Genomic DNA, 21116 nt, shown 5'->3' on the forward strand with positions numbered 1-21116 from the left:
CAGTTATAATGTAAAGTTAGGACTTGAGCCCCGGGTCCCAGCGAGGATATTCCGTCACTCGTCGTAACTGCGGACACCCCCAGCCCTGGTCTAACCGGGGTCGAGCTCCCAGAGCCTTCGGGAACCGAGAAGCTGGAGAGTGACGCGGCGGCCCGGGCTCCCCGCGCCCCGCCAGCCCCGCCCGCTCCCGGCGCCGGGCCCCGCCACGTCCCCCGGCCCGAGCGCGCCGCCGCACCGCGCCGACTTCCGCTTCCCGGGCGGCCGGGCGGGCAGGAGGCGCCCGGGCCCCTGCCCCGCGCCGCCCGGCCCGGCCGCAGGGGCGCTCCTGAGCCCTCGGGGAGGCCCGCCGGGTGCCGTCCGGCGCGGGAGGCGGGGCCGGGGGCCGAGGGCCAGGCCGCGGCCGACGTGGGTGTAAACGGCCGCCCCCGCCGCCGAGCCAGAGCCGAGAGCGGGCGGCGGAGCGCGAACGGGACGTGGCCGGCCGGCGCGGCGGTGAGCGCGGCCCGGGTCGGGCGCTCGCGGGCTGCAGGCAGCCGGCGGGGAGGAGGGAGCGGGGAGCGGGCGGGCCTCGGCTCCGGGGCGGCGTGACCTTCCCGGGCAGTCGGGGTCCCGGGCCCGCCGCGCCGCACACGTGCCCGGGGATCCGCGGGCGCCCCTTTCCCGCGCGCTGCCCGGGGATCCCCGGAAACCCTCGGGCCCCGCGGCCTCCTGCCCGCAGTGGTCCCCTGCTGGATAAGGTTGCCCTCCTTTGCCCCCTGGTCGTGTCACCCAGCCTCCCGGCTCCGCGCCGCCTGAGCCCCGCGCTGGGCAGAGCGGAGGTGCTTATGAATGGGAGATACTCGCAGGTTGCTGCGGCAGAGCCAGCGAACGTTGAGAGCCGGAAAGACAAAGTTGGAACTTGTCTCCCCAAGCCGCCCCTTGTGCGGACGGGGCTCCCGAGCCCTCGCATCAGGAGCGCCCGGCGGGGCTGCCCAGCGCCCTTGGGCCCCGGTTCTGGGCAGTCGGGTGGTGGGCGGCCTCCCCCTGCGCCGGCTTCGGCCTGAAGCTGGAATCTTCCCGGAGCAATTCCTGTTACCTAGTGAGGAATGCGGCCTCCTCGGATTCCCCACAGGGGAAATTAATTTCCCCAAGGAGCAAGAAAGATGTACAGTCGGCGCTGTTTGTTTCTTCTGGATTCGGACTCTGGTGTAGTTTGAAAGAGGGATAAAGGGACGCTGGCAGGATTCAGTTTTTCTATTTCGATTCTAGTGGTACCGATGACTTACGAGCGGTTTAACTCATGCTGATCAATCTTGTCTCCCTGAAGTCACGTGTCTTCTTCAAGCCAAAGCTATGAGTAACTTGAAATAATTGTCCACACCTCCTGAGTTAATCCATTACTTCCGATCACTGTTTATCGTTCTAATAATTCTACAAGTAGTTATTTGTAGGATTTGATGTGTTTAAGTTTGACTTACCTAAAGGGGTTGAATTGACTTTGATGACTTTGGGCCTCTCCAAGTTAGGAAAGGAACGTCCACCCCCAAGGGAATAAACCCCTGGGGTTTTTCTGAGAGGCCACATTGGATGTGCCTTGTCTGTGTGACTCCTCTCCCCACTTGCCTCCACTTTCCTCTAAAATGCAGGGTTGGGCATTTTCTCTTTGGCCAGGTTGGAATACTCTGGAATTATGTTTTGGTTGATAGGCACAGACCCAAAAGGCAAAACTTGAGTCCTCTGTCTGCCACTGACTTGTTGTGTGACCTTGGACAAGCCTTTGTCTTCCTCTGGCCTCAGTGTTTCATCTGGATAAGGAGAAGACTGGATTAGGACCCTGATACCCTTCTCTTGATTTGGAATGGCCACTGTATCATCAACCTTAGTAGCTGATACTGCCTCCCCAGGCCCACCAGTCACATGAAATCGGTGTTTTGTACGTCTTAGCTGCTTTATTAAGTACTGTGCTTCTTGCTGTTGCTGATTTTAAACTTTTTTTTTTGTAAAGAAAGGAAGATTCTTGGTGTCTGGTCTTTGGCAACATACTTCAAGTGGTTAAAAAACTTCTTGGTGGCTGCGTTCATCGACCATCCAGCCCACCCACCCCCTCCTCTGAGAGGTGGCCTGACTTGGGATCACACAGGTCTTCTGTGTGATGAATAAAAAGCGTTCCTTGTTATTCATGCATAAGTCAGTGACATAGTTTGAAAACCATACAGAGTTGGTTGCTGAATTGGTTATTTTAATTTTTATGTTAATGAACCATGTCTCAACAATGATTGATTTTTGTCTAAAGGTAGACAAGTAGACTCGGATTTTCCCAAACTTCTAGGCTCCAGCTCAATCTACTGAATCAAGATCTCCAGGAGAGAGGCTTGGTTATTTGAATATTTAACAAGTGTCCCAGGTGATTCTTATCAAGTAAATTAGGGCCCCAATGGACCAGGTGTTGCTTCTCAAAATGTGGTTGGTAGCCTGGAGTGATCAACCTCTTCTGGGAACATGCTAGGCAGACAACATTTCTGGTCCCACCTGAGGCCAATCGCATCAGAACTGGCATTTTAACAAGGTCCCCAGGTGATTTGTGTGCACATTTACGGTTGAGACGCTCTGGAGGGGGCTGATGACAATAACTGGTGCTGGCTGTGTAGGTGCTCTAAGAACTCGTGTGTATTCACAGGTCATCATCCTCTGTCTGATGTGGCTATTTGTGATTGCCTTTGTATTCTAATGATAGTACTTCTATTATTCACCTTGTCTAGACAGGGACCTCCAGCTTTAGAGGCCCAAAGGGCCACCTGACTGGTGGCAGGGCAGGCATTCAGACCCAGGTGTGTGTCACTGGGCAGAGCTCCTAACCCATTCCTTTCCAGACCTCCTGTTTTGTGACCTCTTAGGGTCCTGACACAGGCTGCTGTCTGAATTTGGAACAGAGCCTAGTGGATTGAGAGTGTAACTTAGGCCTCTAAAAAGGCCTGGTTTGATGGTGCTGGGGGTGTCTGGTTGGCTTGCTCATTTGGTGTTTGTTTCTGAGGGTTTCCGAAAGGTTGGTTGAAATGTCTCCACTGGTGGCTGTAGCGTTGATACTCAGGAAAGGGTTATGATCTGTGTGCTTTTTAAGCTGCTCTGATACCTTGAACCCCTTCCTTTGGATCAATGTAGAGCCAATTTCCTTGTTCTCAGAAGTTCAGGTCCAGTATCTAGGCAGCCAGCCTAGAGAAAGGGAGGGCTGTAGAGGCCCGACTGATGGTGAACTCTTGCCTCTTTCCAGGGGTATGAGGTGCCCATCCTAAGCTCCAGAGAGTTGTCCTCCACGGAGTGCAGCAGAGGAGTGGGCTGACATGAAATCCAATCCTGCCATCCAAGCCGCCATTGACCTCACGGCCGGGGCTGCAGGTAACCCCAGAGAAAACCCCATCCTCTGTTCCTCAAGTACCTTCTACAAGTGAGATCGAGTGAAAGTGTGGTGAGAGCATTACCTTTGTTACTCCAGAAGCAATATGCTTTAACCCCGGAATGAATCCACTTAATGCAAGTGTGATATTGTCTTCCGAGCACAGCGGAAGGTAGAGTAGTTCCCATGGTATTAAAACCGAGTCAGGGGACTGGGTGCAAATGTCCCCAGTTTACAGCTGGAAAACAGCACAGCTCAGAACTGAAGTCACTTGTCTGTTGCCGCGTGGCTGGGTCATGCAGGATTCTGCTCCAAGCCAGGCAGTCTTCAGAGCCCTGGTAGTGCGAAAATAACACTGTGTCATCTCTCCAGGGAGGTCCCAGTTACTGTCCTGACTACCGCTAGGGAGAGAAAAGGAGACACCCTTAGAAATGTCTTTGATGAATGAGACTGACTTTCAACTGTGTCCTTTCAGTTGCCCTGAAAGGAAAGGAGAGGCCCAGGATTGCCCAGGGAGCGAGCCTAGGGCAGACTCTGACCCCGTGGGGCACAGGTAAATTGTCCTGGGCGGTGCTTGCAACAGCAGGCAGGCCCCTCTTTAGAAATGTCGCCTTTACTCAGGCTGAGACAAAGGACAGAACTGGAAGTGACTGGATGGTGATTTGATTGCTTCTCCAGATTCCTGGATTATTTTAAGGCTGGAGGAGCACTGGAAAGCTCATACTTCCCAGGTGAAAATCCTAGCTTCCCCTTGCCTCCTGCACCGATTTCTTACAATGAGTCGGAGTGGAGAGGCCAGGGGTGTGGGTTGCCCTTTGTCCTCTTAGCCGGTAGGAACTCCTGGGTCAACCAATCAAGGGCAGTCAGAGAGCCACCTCCTCTCATCCTGTTGTCTTCTTAATTGTAAAGAAATTGTGGATTCAGGGAAGATCAAAGTATTTCCCTGTGAACCAGAAATCAGCCAAGGCAGTCTCATGAGGACGGCTGGGGACAGCGTGTTGCCCACACTGATAAGAAGTGCAAGCAAGGGCGCTGCCAGGTCAGAGGCCACAAGGAGCAGGGGAGCAAGGGCCACTTGGTTCCCCCCATGGCCTCTTGCCTGCCGCATGCCTTTGGGTCAGCCCCTCACCCTACCATGGAATTGAGCGGCAGCCGCCAGGCCCCCCGCCACACAGCAGGGGTGCTGATGCCTCTGGCATCCTCTTACCCTCCTGAGAACACCTGGGCTAGGTATGTGTCTCCGCAGTAGGAGGGAATTACGCTCCGGGAGGGATGCTCAGCTCTTGGAATTTTATGTCCTTCAGTCGGTCTATCAAAGACATAGGATCTGTTGTGACTGAAGGAAAGCACCTGCCCATAAATGGCTTTCTAAGAAAAGCTATGGGAGTGCCACATTTAAAACATTCAGTAAATTTTAAAGGTATCAATTGCAACAGTGTTGTCGGGAGCCTGGCTGTGTAAGACATTTGCCTGTGCACGTGCTTTTTTACACTAGTAGAAACGAGTATCAGGCCCTTGTACAGGCTAGCATTTCACTTTCCTGGTAACTGGGTAGGTGTGCCTTCCTGGGCTGGTAACCCAGGGTCACCCCTCACTGACGTAGTGCTGCCCCGGTTGTCTAACTTCCAAGGGCAGCAGGCTCCCCTGCAGGGGGTCTGTATTCTAAGCCTGTGCCGGGCTGGTTGGGGCTGAGCAGAGGGGGTCCCTGTTAGTGACATGGGAACTCCCTTTCTGGGACCGGGAAGCCACAGCCCCACTTCAGAGGGGCCTCCGTCTTCAGAGATGGAGCTCAAAGGGGCCTTTAGAGACCATTGGCTCTAATGCTCATCGTATGTGTGGAAAAGGGACCCCGAGAGGGACAGTGGATTTGTTCAAGGTTACACAGCTAGGTGGTGTAAAGACAAGGCCAGGACCTTGGTTGCTTGGTTCCTTACCTTGTTTTGTCGTCTTTGTTTTAATACCACGTAATGGGCCAGCAGTGCCCCCTGAGGTGGGGATTCATTTGGAGCCTTCACTGTCCCAGCTCTCTGGTCGGGGAAACTGATGGGCTTTGGGGTTTTTCTAAGGTGTGATCCCCAGCTGTACTAGGAGGCACAGAGCAGCCCCTTTGGAACTGAGGGCTGAGCTTTCCTAAGTCCCAGTTTGGACTCTGAGATGAATATTTGCTGGTACCCAGGCTTATCACCCCAGATCTAGTAAACCTGCTGGGGGGAAAAACAGTAGATAAATTGACCATTTTCAGAGTCATCAGTTTGCTTCCAGTGAGAATGGGGCCTGTAATAGCACCCTGTTTCCTGCCAGGTGCAGAGGACCCCTAGTGTTGTGTGGACACAGCCCACCCATGGAAGCGGTGTGATGTGTGTGGGAGCAGAGGGAGGCAGCCGTGGTCTGAGGTGATACAGGTGTAGCACCCCTGTGTTCTGTGTGTGTGTGTCTCCTTTTCCTCTTAATCAAATATCCCCCACCACGCAGTCTTGCAACCCAGCTCATCTGCTCTAAAGCACAGGGAAGCTGTCAGTATCTGAAGCTGCTGCAGGAGAGATTCCAGGAAAAGATCCAGAGCCCCAGGAACTGGGTTGGGGAGGATTTGAAGAAGATAGTTAGGTAACTGGATAAATTATTGAAATAAGGCAACTTGGAACTCAAAAGTTAAATCCCCTTAAATGTAAATGTTGGTGGCACTTTAAGATTTGGTAGTTGAACAACTATAAAATGATGCATTCTCTGCATGAACTGCTCTCTCACAAACGTGCCTTGTTTAAGTAGTGTTGTCAGGAAATGTGGCATTTCAGATCATTGATCATCTCAAATGCCAAATTAACAACAAACCAAAAAAATTTTTTGATTAGAATATTTTGAAAATGACAGCCTCTCTGCCATTAAATGGAACATTGCCTCCAGGGGTTTGAGACTCTCCCCTCTGCTTGAGTGGGCAGGGTGGACCAGGTCCCTCTGGGTGAAGGTCTGCTTCTCCGTGTCCACCTCTGCCCTCCCTCACCGCCATCACTGTCCCAGCCCTGGTGGATTTCCTCAACACTTTGTCATTTGCTGGCTCCACTGTGTCAGACTGAACATCCAGAGCCCCAACCTCGGTGGAGTGTAGGATGCAAGACACTTCTGCATCTCCCGCAAAGTGAAACGGTGACACCCACACAGGAGGGCAGAGGCTATTTCCACTTGTTAAGGAGACTGAGGTGATCTTAGGGTCTGAGCTCTCAGCAAGTGGCGAAAGAGTTAACTCCTATAAATTACTCATAGCTTCACTGACTTGGTAGGTATGAGGACCTGCTGGGTCTCAGGAGTTGGTGCTGGCATTCAGAATAGTCATCACCCCCTTGAGGCGGGGACAGTGAATGCCATGACTGTGTCATTTGTGTGTGGGACATTACATAGGAAGTTAGCTTTCCTCCATGGATGGAGGGTGGGAATTGGAGCTAGCATTTGAAAATTCATGAGCCTCCTACCTTCTCCCTGCTGGAGATGTAACTGGTGCAGATAGGCAACAAATGCATTTTGTAGGAACCCAGATGTCTGCACTGTTCAGGATGATTGGGTTAAAATGTGGGCAACTTCTAGTAAAAATATTAATGCTCTGAATTAAATGCATTATTCCATGTAGCTGCATCTAGGTTATCAAAATTATGAACCCACTTTAAAAATTCTGACATTCACCTCTTTTGGGATAATTGTTTTTGCTGTAAGTAGGATCTTATTTGATTCTAGCCCATCAGTACCTGGGAGAGAATAACTCTAATTATAGTAACATCTCATTAAATTGTGCTCCACTAACTCAGGACTGGGGACAGTGAGGCAAGATAAGGCAGAAATGTGGCGGAAATGTGTCCTTGCTCCCCTAGAAGAAAGGAACAGTGGTGATAGGATCGCAGAAATCATATTTGTGCTTGCTTCAAAGAAGAGAGCAAATCGTTTTCAGACTTTTTGAAGCTATCTACCTGCCAATAATTACTTGGAAGTTATTCTTAACAGCCCTCCCTCTGTCTCCAGTGTCCACAACTTAGTGGGAGTAACTATGTATTATGTCGAAGTTATGAAATTGCATTTCTTAATTATTTTATGTAAGCCTTCTCTTCAATTCTGTTGAGGCTTTAATAACCCCACCTGATGGTTACATTTCCTGACACAGCAGGGCATGTCTCAGGCCCAAGGGGAGGCAGAAGCATTAGCCAGTGGGACTTCCCCGAATGCTGACCCCATCCAGGGTCTGGAGGTATTACAGTGTTTATAGTTTATTCTTTTCCTTACGTTCAGAACTTTTGTTGAAGTAATCGAATGCAATTTAGATTTTGCTGTATTTAATACCCTTACAGTATGAAAGCATAAAAATGGTTTATGCTAAGCAAACGTAAGTTTCAATCCATTTCCTATCTGATTACGAATCATTAATTGGTAGAGTCTAAATAAGGGGTCAGGCATTGAGCTCTTCAAGGACTAGTCAGACTCTTTGTTTCCTTTATCTGTGTCCTATTCCTCTGTTATTTTTCTGATAGTCATCAGTACCACTGGGCATCAGGCAAAGCAGAGTGATGGACTCTTCTCCCCTTCCTTTTATGTGGAAGTTACCTGCTAATTATTAGCAACTTGTGTAGCAGCGATTATGTTAAACCTTCTCTTCCATTTTTATTTAATCCTTATGCTAATCTGATAGGGGATGAATCTCAGAAGTTCCATTGCTTGTACAGGATCTCACAGCAGAGTCAGGCTTTTAGCCCAGTTCCCTCTGCGCAATGCTCCTAGACACATGTCACACCTTTGCATCCTATGGCTTTGACTGTTGAACACATGTCTCTCTTTCCTATGGAGTGTGAGGTCCTTTAGGGTTGGAGCTGGGTGCCAGGCACAGGAGGGACCCCCTCGAAGTTTTATTGGACTGGCTAGAAGGTTTCAGGGACGAAGAGGTCAAAATGAGGTGATGCAGAGCCAAGCCCGGGGGTGGGTCGCCTGTCCCTCGTCTCTGTGAGCCCTCGAAGTCACACCCTGACACACAGCTGTAGGTTCTTGCTGGACAAGGACTCTGTCCTGGTTGCAGGAGGCACAGCATGTGTGCTGACCGGGCAGCCCTTCGACACAATGAAGGTGAAGATGCAGACGTTCCCCAACCTGTACAGGGGCTTCACCGACTGCTGCCTGAAGACCTACTCCCAGGTGGGCTTCCGGGGCTTCTACAAGGGGACCAGCCCCGCGCTGATCGCCAACATCGCCGAGAACTCCGTGCTCTTCATGTGCTATGGCTTCTGCCAGCAGGTGGTACGGAAGATGGTTGGACTGGACAGGAAGGCAAAGCTGAGGTGAGTGGAGGTCGCTGACACTTTTTCAGTTTGTTTAAAAAATAATATTTGCATAGTCAAAATTTTCATGAGAGCTTCAGGGTAAGAACATTTCCTTTTTTAAAAAACTACTCTCTGATTATGAAGTCATACATCCCATCATATAAAACTGGGAAAACACATGAATTATGCAAAAGGAGAGCTGCCCATATTCCACCGCAGAGAACCAGCCACCCTCGCATTCCTTCCCTTCTTCAGGAAGGTGCTTTTCAAATGCTGCTGGTGGTGCCACTTCTCTGTGGGCAGAAGTGCTGGACTTAAACCGTGGATGCAATTTGTGACCTGAATTTTGGGTTCCATGTCATCAGCAAAATGCAGAGTATTAAAAAAGTGAAATAGATTTGAGGAGAAACTTGGAATTTTAGAAAAGATCAGAGTATCTGAGAAGATGCAGGTGAACCGACTGTTCCCTTGGCCAAGCCTGCTCCAGACATCAGACTTTGGCTTGTGCTTGGCCATCCCTTGGGTATTTATTATACAGATAGAGATATATATATAAAGGAATTTGGAAACCACTAGGGTGTTTAGCCTTCCCTCCTTTGAACACTGATTTAAGTCATTTAAAATTATTAGCTGCATGGTTGCAAAGGGCTGTCTTATTGGTGGTTTTGGTAGGAATTTGAAACTTGTGCAACTACAGGTTCCATGTGACTAAAGTAGGTTCCCTTTGTACAGAAGTGTTCTCTGGGGTTCCTGGAGGTGTTCCTGTTTATAGCAGGAATCCTGTCCTGATGGATGGAACTTGTGTTCTAAAGGCTCAGGATTGGATGGAATCACTCAGGGAGACAGTATTTACAGGATCCTGGGACCTTCCAGCAGGGAGGGGTCGGGAAGAAGAGGATGTACAGAAACACGGGGGAAACAAACCAGCAGGATGTGGTGTCGCACGGTGGAGACGGGCAGGAAGAGCACCGCTGTGACTAGCTCTTCCCACTTGAGGGAGAGACGCTAGCTGGGGAGACCTGGAGTTTAGGTCTCCTGTGGCATCCTGAGAAAAGGACAGCTCGGGGGAGAGGGTGGGGAGTGGGCAACCACAGGTCCTGCAGTGAAGAAACCTTCTTTCCCTCGGCCCAACCCAGCACTCTTGTCTTTTTTATTTATTTGTTTTATCCCTCACCACGGTCCTGTGAGAGGGTCCGGGCAGGCGGTGGCACCTGTTTTAGAGATGGGGAAGCCCTAGTGCAGGCACTGACGTCCTGAGGGCCCCTGGGTTAATAAGTGATGGAAGCAGGATTCTGGCCTGTGTCTTCAGAACCCCCACCCAGCATTCTTTCCAGCAGACCACAGGTGGGGCTCCAGAGTGCTTCGTAGGGGTCAGGTCTAGAGAAAAGATTAGTAATTATGCAGAAGCAGCTAAAGGAAAGAACTGCTCGTGAGCACCTGTTGTGACTTTCCGCAGAGATACTGTCAATATTTGTTCCCGGTTTGAGCACTACCCAAGCAGCGTTCTTTCCAACTTTGGTTGGACGGGGTCTGACACAGCAGGAGTGTTCAGATACGTGTTTGTTGAGTGGGTGACAAAACAGTTGATTCTTACAAAATCCCCAACACCTATTGCCGGCTGGCCAAGGAAAGTATTTATTAGAAAGCCAAAGTCCACCGCAGAGCTGATCCGGCCTTGCGGCTGCCCTGTAACTGCTTGGGGATCGTTCAGGCGTTGCTGCATCTCGGACTGAATAGACGTCTGCATTTATTGATGCCACCTTTGTTCCTGCAGACTTGGCAGACGCCAGTCAATGACCCTAATTGTGGCCTGTCAGCAGGTTGACAGAGAGTCCCTGAGGGAGGCCAAGTATGGCCCTGCAGGCTGGTGGAGAGACAGCGGAAACCATTTAAGCTTTGGTTTTGACAGATGAGCTCAGTCAGGGCCGTGGGAAGGATGGGAGGGGATGGCGTGGGGAGGTTCCCACACCTAGAAAGCTGTGTGCCAGATTCTGGCTCCCCACTGGGAACATCTGACATGCAATCTCTTAGGTCAAAAGGAAGTCCATACTGCAAGCAGTGTCTTCCTTCTGAAAGAAAGCCTGCTCCAAGCCAGCTATTCTGAGACCTGGGTGTGTAACAGGCTGTCTGGACCCTAGGAACCTGCCTCACGTCCAAATGTGGCACTGAGGCCAGGCCCCAGGAGAAGGAAATCGGGGCCAAGATGGAAGGCAGCTCTTGGTTTTAGCAGGCACACCTTGGAGACATTGCGGGTCAGGTTCCAGGCCACCTCAGTAAACGTGAACTTTTGGCTTCCCAGTGCATACAAGGTTATGTTTACACTAGATTATAGTCTGTTAGTGTGCAGTAGCATTATTTCTTAAAAAGCAATGTGCATGCCTTAATGTAAAAATACTTTATTGCTAAAAAATGCTTACCATCATCTGACAATTCTGGGTTACCACAAACCTTCAATTTTTTAAAAAAACGCAGTATCTGCAAACTGTGATAAAGCAAAGTGCAATAAAATGAGGTTTGCCTGTAGTAACGTTTGCCGTTAGTTTCTGTAACTATTAGTCAGTTGGAACATGAAGACAGTTGAAAGTGGTAGGTCTGTTAGGCTTCTGCTTGCAGATTGTGAGAGGACGTCTCTACCTAGGGAGGCGGCGAGGGGTTACCTCCAGGGGCTTCTGGAGGTCTGAGAATTGTCCTGGTCTCCAGGGACAGCGGGGATCCCGCTGGCATTTAGCAAGAGAGTGTCGGGGTCAGTTGTCCTGCTGCGAGCAGCTCCATCCTTCCTGCCCAGCCAAAGACTGTCCCCACCAAGTGCCAGTGATGCTTGTGTGATGAAACACTGTCCCTGGGTTTGGAAAGGGTGTCCTTTTCTGACCCCCATGAACTCTCAGAAGTCTTCCTGGGAATTTGTTTCTCAGCTGTTTCCCCCATATTCTTGCACTCTTACTGGATTCCAGCTTCACAGCCTTCAGCCTGACTGAGGCCGGTGGTACTAAACCCACGTGAGATGAGGTGAATTCTTCTAGTTTTGTATTTATGGGCATCATTCCTCCGTTTAGATTTCCTGCTTCACCATTTGACCTACAACCACTGAGCCTGCAGGCTGGCCGCCCCTCTTCTGTGGCACCACTGCACCCCTCTCGTGCCTTCCTGGGTTGAGGTCCAGGAGGTCATCAGCTGACCTGGGAAATCTTTTATTGATAAGCAACTTTTGGGTTAAAATTTTACCCTGGGTTTTCATCTGTGTCAGTTACATTAAACTTGTGGTTGCTCCAGGCTGGATTTGGGGCACAGAGGGTTGGTCTCAGAACCTAGTTTATTCAAAGTTTAGTGGCAAACACACTGAAGCATTAACTGTGTGTTTTGGGGTGGCAGGACCATGGGTAAGTTTTTCATCCTTCCATATTTGGTTTGGTTTTTCCCTGTCACTGTGTATCTTAGTTCCGGCTGCTAGAACCAAATAGCAGGGACTGGGTGGTTTCAACAACAAACATTTGTTTCTCACAGTTCTGGAGGCTGCAAAGTCCAAGAACGAGGTGCTGGCTGATTCGGTATCTGGTAAGGGCTCTCTCCATGGTCTGCCGAGGGACACCTTGCTGTGTTCCCATGTGGTGGAGAGTGCTCCAGCTAGCCCTCTGGTCCCTTCTTATAAGGACACTAATCCATCATGAGGACTCTGTCCTCACGACCTCAGCTAAACCTAGTTACCTCCCAAAGGCCTTCCTCCAACTCCAAATGCCATCACTTTGGGGCTTATGGCTTCAACATAGACATTTGGGGTGGGGGACACAAACATTCAGCCCCCGGCCCTGTGACTAGTGAAAGGAGCGTGGGTTTGGCAGACACACAGACCTGGGTTTGCCGCTTTGCAGCCATGTGACCCTGGGCACAGTACGTATCCTCTCTAAGAGTCATTTTCCCCATATGGAAATCAGGGTATTGCTGTCAACCTCAGGGTTGTAGAGTCCTCAGAGGAAGCAGCAGGTGCCTGCTGGGTGCGGAAAAAGTGTCCTCCCCCTCCCTCCGCCCTCCTCTACCATCAGTGTCTCCGTGTGCTGAGTACCAGGTGAATGAGTGACCGGGCAGGTGACTGTCCCCTGTGCTTGTGTCCCTTCAGTGACCTGCAGAACGCAGCCGCCGGCTCCTTCGCCTCTGCGTTTGCTGCTCTGGTCCTCTGCCCCACGGAGCTCGTGAAATGCCGCCTACAGACCATGTACGAAATGGAGATGTCGGGAAGGATAGCCAAGAGCCAGAAGTAAGCACTGCTTGGGCACAAACCGTGGGTCCCTGTTGCCTTGGTGTAGCGAGTATTTTTAAACTTTATGTTGTCCTAAAGCTAGTGGCAGAGAAATGGTTTATGTACTCCAAATACTTTTTTTCTACCAGTCAGAGGATAATTTTCTGAACGGACTGTCTGTGATGGCTGGACCCAACCCACAGAATGTCACAGACAAATATTTAATGTCCCAGAAGTGGAGAAGCAGGAGCTTATACCCCTTTTGGCCTGTGGAGAGCCTAAGGTGTGACCCCCTAGCTGTACCAGGAGGCAGAGAGCAGCCCCTTTGAAACTGAGGGCTGAGATTTCCTAAGTCCCGGTTTGGATTCTGAGATGAGTGTTTGCTGGCTCTGCAGTGTCACATGGGCGCTCAGGCTCATCCCCCCAGATCTGATGATAACTTCCTTCCGCCTCCTCCCTAATCCTGCAAGTGTACCTACAAGGGGCTCACACTCTGAAAACATTCATCAAAACCCTCGTAAGCATAGCAAGCCTTCAGTAATTCTCTCTCCAACTTTGTCTTGAAAAACAGATTCTAGTTACCCTGTGAATGTATGTACGTACAATATGATTTATTATGATTTATTAGAACTGAAAAGCAATTTATTATCCTTATTAATCTGAAAACTTGCTTTTTTTAATCTTAACTGACAAAAAGTTTGGTCAGGGGTATGGCTAAGTTTAACTCAAAGCCAGTAAACTTGCTAGGGGAAAAAAACAGTAGATAAATTGACCTTTTTCAGAGTCACCAGTTTCCTTCCAGTGAGGATGGGGTTTGTAATAGCGCCCTATTTCGTGCACCTGTGAGATTCATTACAACCAGTTTGAATGTATTATTCAGAGCCTGGAAGTCCTAAAGTGTAAGTCTTTAAAGCTTTTTATTGAAATACAATTTCCGCACAATTACAGGAGTGCACACAGAAATCATAAGAAGTCTTAAATGTGCAGTTATGTAAACAGTCACAAAATGAACATGACTTTGTAAACCAGTGCCCAGATAAAGAAATAGAACCTTAACAGCCCCCGGGAAGTTGTCCTTGTAGCTCTTGGAAGTAGTTTGAAGTATTTTTAAAGAAAGTGATTGTTAGATCCAAAGGATTTAGGTAGATGAACACTCTGTTAATATGGGGCTGGACTGCATCTCAGGTAGAGCAGTGCCCACACAGGGATATGGTAGCTTGGAGTTAAGACTTGGATTGGAAGCGGGCTAATTGTCTTGAGTTGGATGACTTGGTTCTATAAAAGGAGAGGGTCCCGCAGGCAGGGCCTGGCTAATGGGTACTGCCTGGGAGGGAGGGTTAGAAGAACCTTAGAAGCAGGTTACCTTTATTACCTGGGGGCTTGATCCTTCCTGGTCCAAGCCAGGTCACCTGCTGGGAATAAAGTCAGGCTCTCGGGGCTCACTGAGCTCCTGCGTGTGGTTTCCAGCACTGTTGCTGGGTTGGAGGGAAGTGCCTGCCACCCGCACACAGTCAGGAGGAGCCCCTGCACGGAAGGTGTTGTGTTCCGGCTGCCGCAGGCTCTGATCCACCTCGAGTAAAAATCATCACACACCAACCTCTCTGAGAACTAAATTCTTGGTGCGTCCGGCCTTACAGGAGCTGTAGCTCAGCTCTTAGAATTTCTTGTGTCTTGCCTTTAAGTAACACTTAAGGTTATTTGCTCATTTCCCCAGACTAACGCAAAACAAAACAAACCCTAAACACTGGAACCAATTGCCTAAAACACACCAGATCAAAGGAAAGGCTGAGGAGATAGGAATCAAGGAAGGGAAGGGCTTGGGCACAAACACCATTTTGTTCGTGCTGAGTTTGGACAACCCTCACTGTCATTGTAATTTCATGTAGTCACTGTTGGAAAAACGGGTGTTGGCTCTTTGATAATGATTTCTAGAAATACATGCATCCATTTTAATAAAATCTCTTCATCCTAGGAGAGTTCAGTGATAAAACTTGTTACAAAATAACTGTATCTGTTTCTCTGAGAGACTTCCTTCCCACAGAAGGAAGCCTTTTATTCCCGGAATTCTGGTTCCTCTGTTTATAACACCAGCTGCTTGCCGTTAGAGCTTCATGAGGTCCGCTGATCGGGTGCGATGCTGTGGTCCGCCCTCCCCGCCCGCGCTGACCGCCCCCCTCACCCCGTGTCTCCTCCCAGCACAGTCTGGTCCGTCGTGAAGAGCATCCTGAGGAAGGACGGCCCCTTGGGCTTCTACCACGGGCTATCGAGCACTTTGCTCCGAGAAGTGCCCGGCTACTTCTTCTTCTTCGGTGGCTATGAACTGAGCCGATCGTTTTTTGCATCAGGGAGATCAAAAGATGAATTAGGTAACCGTGTTGTCAGGGACAGCGCAGTTGGGTTGGATGGTGTCCGCTTCCCAGGGGTGTGGCCGCTGTGGATTCTGCATGTGCGGCGCCCCGTGTTGTGGGGGAGGTCCGCCGGGCACCGGGGAGCTTCTGGAAGCTGGAAAAGATCGTGGCAGCAGGTGGTAACCAGCACCTTCCTCCGGCCTTGGTGATTGCCTCTAGACAGGCTGGCGCAGTACATCCCACACTTTTTATGAGAATACCATTTGTTCATTTGCTCTGGATCCATTTTAGGGGAGAATACAGACATTATTCCCCAGTGGGAAATCACCAGCAAATGGGGAAATCACCTATAAATCATCTTTCAATAAGCTTAAAACATTTGGTAATCTGGATAGTGTTTTGAGAGCAATGAGAAGTGTAGTTCTTTCTAGTTTATCCTAATTAGCTGCTTGACACAGCCTTATCCATGTTGGGCTCACATGAGTGATTACACCTCCCTTCAGTGTTTTGAACTTATTCTGGGATTAGTCAAGCTCCCAGGCTTAACTGTTGCATTTAGTAAGACAGCTTTGTTTTTTCATGGTAAAGGAAGAATCAAGGCTGTGGGGCATTAAAATATTAAAATTCTTAAGAGTGAGAAGGTTGAAAAAAGATGGAGCCTGTGTTTTAGTGGCCTCTGTTCTCATTCCTCATGGTAGGGCATTGCCATGTGTGGGGGGCCTGCTGGTTCTGGGTGGGCCAGGCCTCCGGAGGACGGGGCAGGAGGGCCATAGTGACCAGCCTAAACCCACCCTCACTAGGGCTGCCCCTTGTCTGGTGTGCTGAGGGATGGTCCCAGACTACCACACAGAACCTGTGCTCTCAGACGGCTTGACAGTTGCCTCCAAGAATTATGCTCCCGAGCTACAGCTTTGGTATTTGCCCCTACCTGCAGCCACTATTCCATTGACCTCTGGAAATGTCACATCAGCTGTTCTCGAGAGAAAATACCGTTTGCTAATTTCCTCCTCTAGGCCCTGTCCCTTTGATGCTAAGCGGTGGATTTGGTGGAATCTGCCTCTGGCTTGCTGTTTACCCAGTGGATTGTATCAAATCCAGAATCCAAGTTCTTTCCATGTCTGGAAAACAGGCAGGATTTTTCGGAACCTTCATAAGTGTTGTGAAGAATGAAGGTGAGTGTCTGCTGCAGAACCAGGGGAGGTGACTGCGCTGCTGTCCTCTCGGGGCTGATCAGATGGGTGACGGCTCTCTTCCCCCTGCCTCATGTCCTTTTTCTAGCACTGTCTATAATCCCACACTTGTGGATTCATTTCAAAACCCCTTTCTGTAACTTACTTTCATTATTCTCAAGAATGTTTAACATTCTGATTCCCAACCCCCGGGGGTTGGGGCCAGGATTCTTTTTTCTAAATGGCCTGGAGGGAATTTTTAGAATACAAACTTTGTCTAAGAGGACAGATGTTTTGAAGTTAGTACCACTTGTTTTACATAATAGCGTCAGGACAGGATCTCTAACGGAATGACAAAGAAATTTAAAAAACGTCCATCCTTAATGCTAAGACTTCTGGAATTCGAAATGCACTAAGCGACTGCTGAATAAAGCCAATTTTATGCCACTAGTGAGTAAAGATCTGTCTGCCCAGCATCCACTAGACATCTTAAAACTTGGGCTGTGCACTTGTTGGTCTTGATTTTGAGCGAGCACAGTAGCAGGATGCAGAAACTGATTAGTCCCAAGTACAGCACAGGTATCTTGTATATTATTAATAGTAATGCCTTTTAAATTTGCGTAACACTTTAGTTTCACAAAGTACTTGCCCCTCCCTTATCCGATTGGATCTTCAGAATCACCTTGGGCAGTGCTAATACTAGAAACAGGTCTCTGACTTCAGTGCCCTTCCTGCTGGCCTGCCTCGAAGTCCTCACCCTCAGGGGAAGCTGCAGAACTGCTGCCCCCTGTGGCTCTGTGGTTGCCTTCTGTCTTCCTATGTGAGGCTCCCCTCTGCCTGCTCCATCTCCCAGGAGTTCACCTGGCACAGCACCGGTGTGTATTACCTGAGCCTCGCCAGCTTTGCTGGGAAACCTGACATTTGTCCTGGCTTCCACTAGTCTATTCAGTTCCATTAGCCCAGGGAAACCTGTTCCATCACTGTTGGTTTTTAGCACTATTGTTTGGATTTGTTAATGTAAAAATATCTATGCTGTATGGTTTCATGGGAAATTTCCAAGGAGGGTGAGTCTCAGTCTTTGATTACCCTTTTGTTTTCTAGGAATAACGGCCTTATATTCTGGACTGAAACCTACCATGATTCGCGCGTTCCCTGCCAATGGGGCACTATTTTTGGCCTATGAATACAGCAGGAAGTTGATGATGAGCCAGTTCGAAGCCTACTGAGGTGCTGTGGTGAACCTGGAGCCAAGGACAAGTGCTGAGGACTATAGTCCATCTCAGGGTTTCCTGGAGTACAAGACCAATGTGGAATTGCTTTGATTTCACGGGAACTTTTTTTTTGTCTTCCATTCTTATACCTTAAATCTTAACCTTTATAGGAGAGTATTTTACATCATGTAATTTCTCCCCATCATTGTATTGAAATAGAAAAACTGCTGCTCTTGTCCTCGGTGGGACATATAGGGTGGGCCGCTGGCCCTAGGTACCTAACCTGAAAGGCTAACTATAGTTGTATCAGGGCTTTTGCAAAAACCTGTACGTGTACATGCAGTTTGGATGGTTGTATGTTGTGAGTGATGCCCAATTTGGTTCTGTGTTTTATCTCAGATCTCACCAGAAAAGCCCAGAGGTAACCGTGTTTCATAAGGATGGTTACAAATGGTTGCTTAGTCCATTCTAGATGTAGGATCTCTTTTAAAATCTGCCTCGTGTGGACACTATATTAAGTGGTTAAAGTTTTAAAGAAGTTTTCCTGTGGTGCTTGAAAACTTAAGACAGCCATCTACATTTTACAGAGGAGAATATACCTGCATCCTGGTGTGGCTTCCGCAACCTTAAGTTTCAGGTAAGCGTCCTGGGTTTTCCCAAGATGCTCTCCTATGAAAACTGTGCCATTCATTGTCTAGGTGGGGTCACATCCCACACTCAGACTATTACTGGGTGTGGCCTAGAGCTGCAGGCCTCTGGGAAGCAGCGTGGCCCTCACTGGCCAGCTTCTCCTCTCCCAGGGAGCTCCCTCTGCTGGGCTGGAGCTTGAAGGGGCTGAGGGGAGGGGCCGGTGGTGCTGTGCTTTGTGAAGACCCTGTGGCTGACAGCCGCCTTCAGCTACTGCCTCTGGGTCTTGGCCTGGGTGGGATTCCAGAGTATTCCGCTGGACCACCTCTGGGCTGTTGAGCCGCTTGGGACCATGCCCTCCTTGGCTCCACCAATCAGAAATAGAATTTCCAGGGAGCAGAGTGGCAAAGCCAGGAGAGGCCCAGGCTCCCTGCCTGTCTGGGGGTGGAGTGACAGTGCTCGTGGGCAAAGTCCTCTCCTCTCGGTCGGAACCGGACAGAGCGTAGTGCTTGCGCTCCACATGAGTGGTGTCAGGGCTGACCCAGGCTGAAGTTTGTCCCAGGACCCCTGACCCCTCCTCGCCAGGCTCTTACAGTGTCAGAGCCTTTGACGTTGGGGACTGGCCATCAGTGAATCTCAGTGTCGTGGTTTATGGGGTGTGACTGTTTAAAGCGATGAAAGAGAAGTAACTGTCTCCAGCTCTGCCGTATGAATGCGCTGGTAACAACAGGCCCCGTTCCTCTGATCCCCGCAGACTTGGGATGGGCAGTCGTTCGGCCGTCTGGTGTAGGAGGGCCCTGGTCAGCACTAAAGCAAACCTCCTTGCTCTGCTGCTCCGAGACCACCGAGGACTCTCTGATAAAGCGTTCTCAGGCAGCCTGCATGGCTGAAGCAAGCGGGCTGGCCTGTGACTAGTCCATCCCAGTGCGTCTGTCCCTGTCAGCAGGACGGAGGCCTTGTGTGAAATCTCTGGTTTCTGCAAGCTTCCCTTTCCCCTTGAAACTGCTGGTGACTCCGCCACATGGCAGGAGCAAGAGGGTCAGGAGGGCAAGATGCTGGCGGGCAGGGCGCTGCAGACATTGTTGGAGGGGGGGGGCGTGCCGGGGCTGTGCCCCGTGTGCTTCAGAGCCGTGCCTGGTCTTCCCGCTGCCTTTCCTCGAAAAGAAAACCATCTTTCTACCTTACTTTTCTCCATACTTAAATGGTCAGTAGCTGCTAAGTGGTGCTTCCTCTGAACAGCTCTAGATTGAAGCAAATGTGGGACTGGCTTCCAGCTGGAGATAACCTGCTTCAGAGGCCAGGGGCCCCTGTCGTGTGGGCCCTTTTGGCATTAGATTTTCTCACGTGTTGTCCTGTAAAGATTTAACCGAATATCTTCAGCAGAAACAGTCTGAGGCGAGTACAAATGAGTGGGAGTAAGGAATGGAAACTTAAGTCGTAGGTTTTGGGTTTTTTTCCTTCTATTTGCTTAATGATTCAATATTTGGGTACAGTTTGTACCACTTCAGATTTGTACTCCAGACAAAAACAGTAACTTGAAATATTGTGTTTAAAGAAATTCTTGTGTTCTGTCACTAAATTATTTGCCAAATATTTGACTACATATGATTTGCTTTGTTTAGGTACTTTGCATACGTGCTAAGAACCAATTGTCCAGGAATGTTCAAGAGTCATGCATGGTAATATTTTGAGGTGGCGGTTTTTTTGTAACAAGCATTTTTTGTCAGCAAGATTCCTGATGTAAAATAGCTATTAAATTGATAAGAATACATGGCAGTTACAAAAATTGGCCGGCTAGAATTACTCTCTCCCTCCACCAGGCTGTGGATGTGATGTGACTGATTTGGCAGGATGCCATTCTATTTTTTAAAATAAACTTGATACCAAGTTTTGGATAGTTCTATTCCAGGTGTTAGTAAATTCTATTCAAGAAAACCAGTATCGTTTTGATAGATTACAATGTAGGTTTCTTAAGTTGTTCAATGAATTATTCATATTGGGCTCCAGGAAAGCAACCACATAGGAGGCCCTGAGTAAGTTCTTTTTATGAGCAAAAGCAGAAAGGTGTGACGACTCATAATTGCCAGAAATTTTGATGCATCTTGGAGGGCCAGGGAAGAGAAATCTCAGTTGTCATCTTTATTTAAAACAAGATTCTTAAAAGTTGCCAGTATTAAGATCTTACTCCTCACCAAGCCAGTGAAGTTTTTTTTTTTTTCCCCCATTTACCTAAGCCGGCCAGTTGATCTGCCCTCCACGGATTATTGCTGCATGAATTTTAAAGGAACACGTTTCTGTAAGTTTTGAAAGCATGCTCCTCCACGATCTTTTCCTCCAAGGGGAATCATGTTAGGGGGAGTAGAATGATAATTTCTGTGAGAAAAGCAAAATGCCTTCAGCTGGGCTGCTGCACTGGCAGCTGGGACCATCTGTCAGCTTTTGCAGGAGAGAAAAATACCTGCCTGGCTTTGCATGCCAGCACGGTGGCAGCTGGGAGCTCTCTACCCGTCTCTGCCAGGTTGGCACCTGCCAGCCCTTCTCTGTAAAATATCGCTCTAGTTCCCCTTAAAAAAATGCCTCCTCCAGACCTTCTGGCGCTGCCAACCTGAGCGGCAAGTGTTTTGTTAGTGTGTTGTTACGATGCTTAGTGGGAGTGTCCTGCCCCAAACTGTTTCCCCGCAAAACCATTTTGTTAACATGTGCTTTTTGCAAAATGCAAGGTTTCTCAGGAATGAGTATTCTGTGTTTTAGCAGAGGCACCGGTTCTCACTGGTTGCTACCTTTCATGGGCTTGATTGTTGCGAGCCTTGCCAATGACAGGAAAATCACTCAAACAAGGATAATTCTAAGAAAGGCAACATAGAACTATTTT

At 49.2% G+C, this 21116-nt stretch overlaps 1 protein-coding gene across 3 annotated transcripts; it reads left to right on the forward strand.

Moving 5' to 3' along the window:
• The first annotated feature begins 267 nt into the window (after positions 1-267).
• SLC25A15 (solute carrier family 25 member 15) lies at positions 268-20147 on the forward strand. Of its 3 annotated transcripts, XM_074378100.1 has the most exons (7): positions 269-492; positions 3248-3372; positions 8418-8676; positions 12770-12907; positions 15086-15255; positions 16251-16409; positions 17508-20147. In XM_074378100.1, the coding sequence occupies exons 2-7, from the start codon at positions 3318-3320 to the stop codon at positions 17630-17632; spliced, it is 906 nt and encodes a 301-aa protein (XP_074234201.1). In that variant the 5' UTR covers positions 269-492; positions 3248-3317; the 3' UTR covers positions 17633-20147. The 3 variants fall into 3 exon arrangements, with proteins under 3 accessions (XP_074234202.1, XP_074234201.1, XP_074234204.1); XM_074378101.1 differs by lacking the exon at positions 3248-3372 and having other exon boundaries at positions 268-492; XM_074378103.1 differs by lacking the exons at positions 269-492; positions 3248-3372 and adding an exon at positions 3424-3442.
• Positions 20148-21116: the final 969 nt, after the last annotated feature.

The sequence above is a fragment of the Camelus bactrianus genome, chromosome 14, assembly GCF_048773025.1.
Source record: "Camelus bactrianus isolate YW-2024 breed Bactrian camel chromosome 14, ASM4877302v1, whole genome shotgun sequence".
In the NCBI taxonomy this organism is placed as follows: domain Eukaryota; kingdom Metazoa; phylum Chordata; class Mammalia; order Artiodactyla; family Camelidae; genus Camelus; species Camelus bactrianus.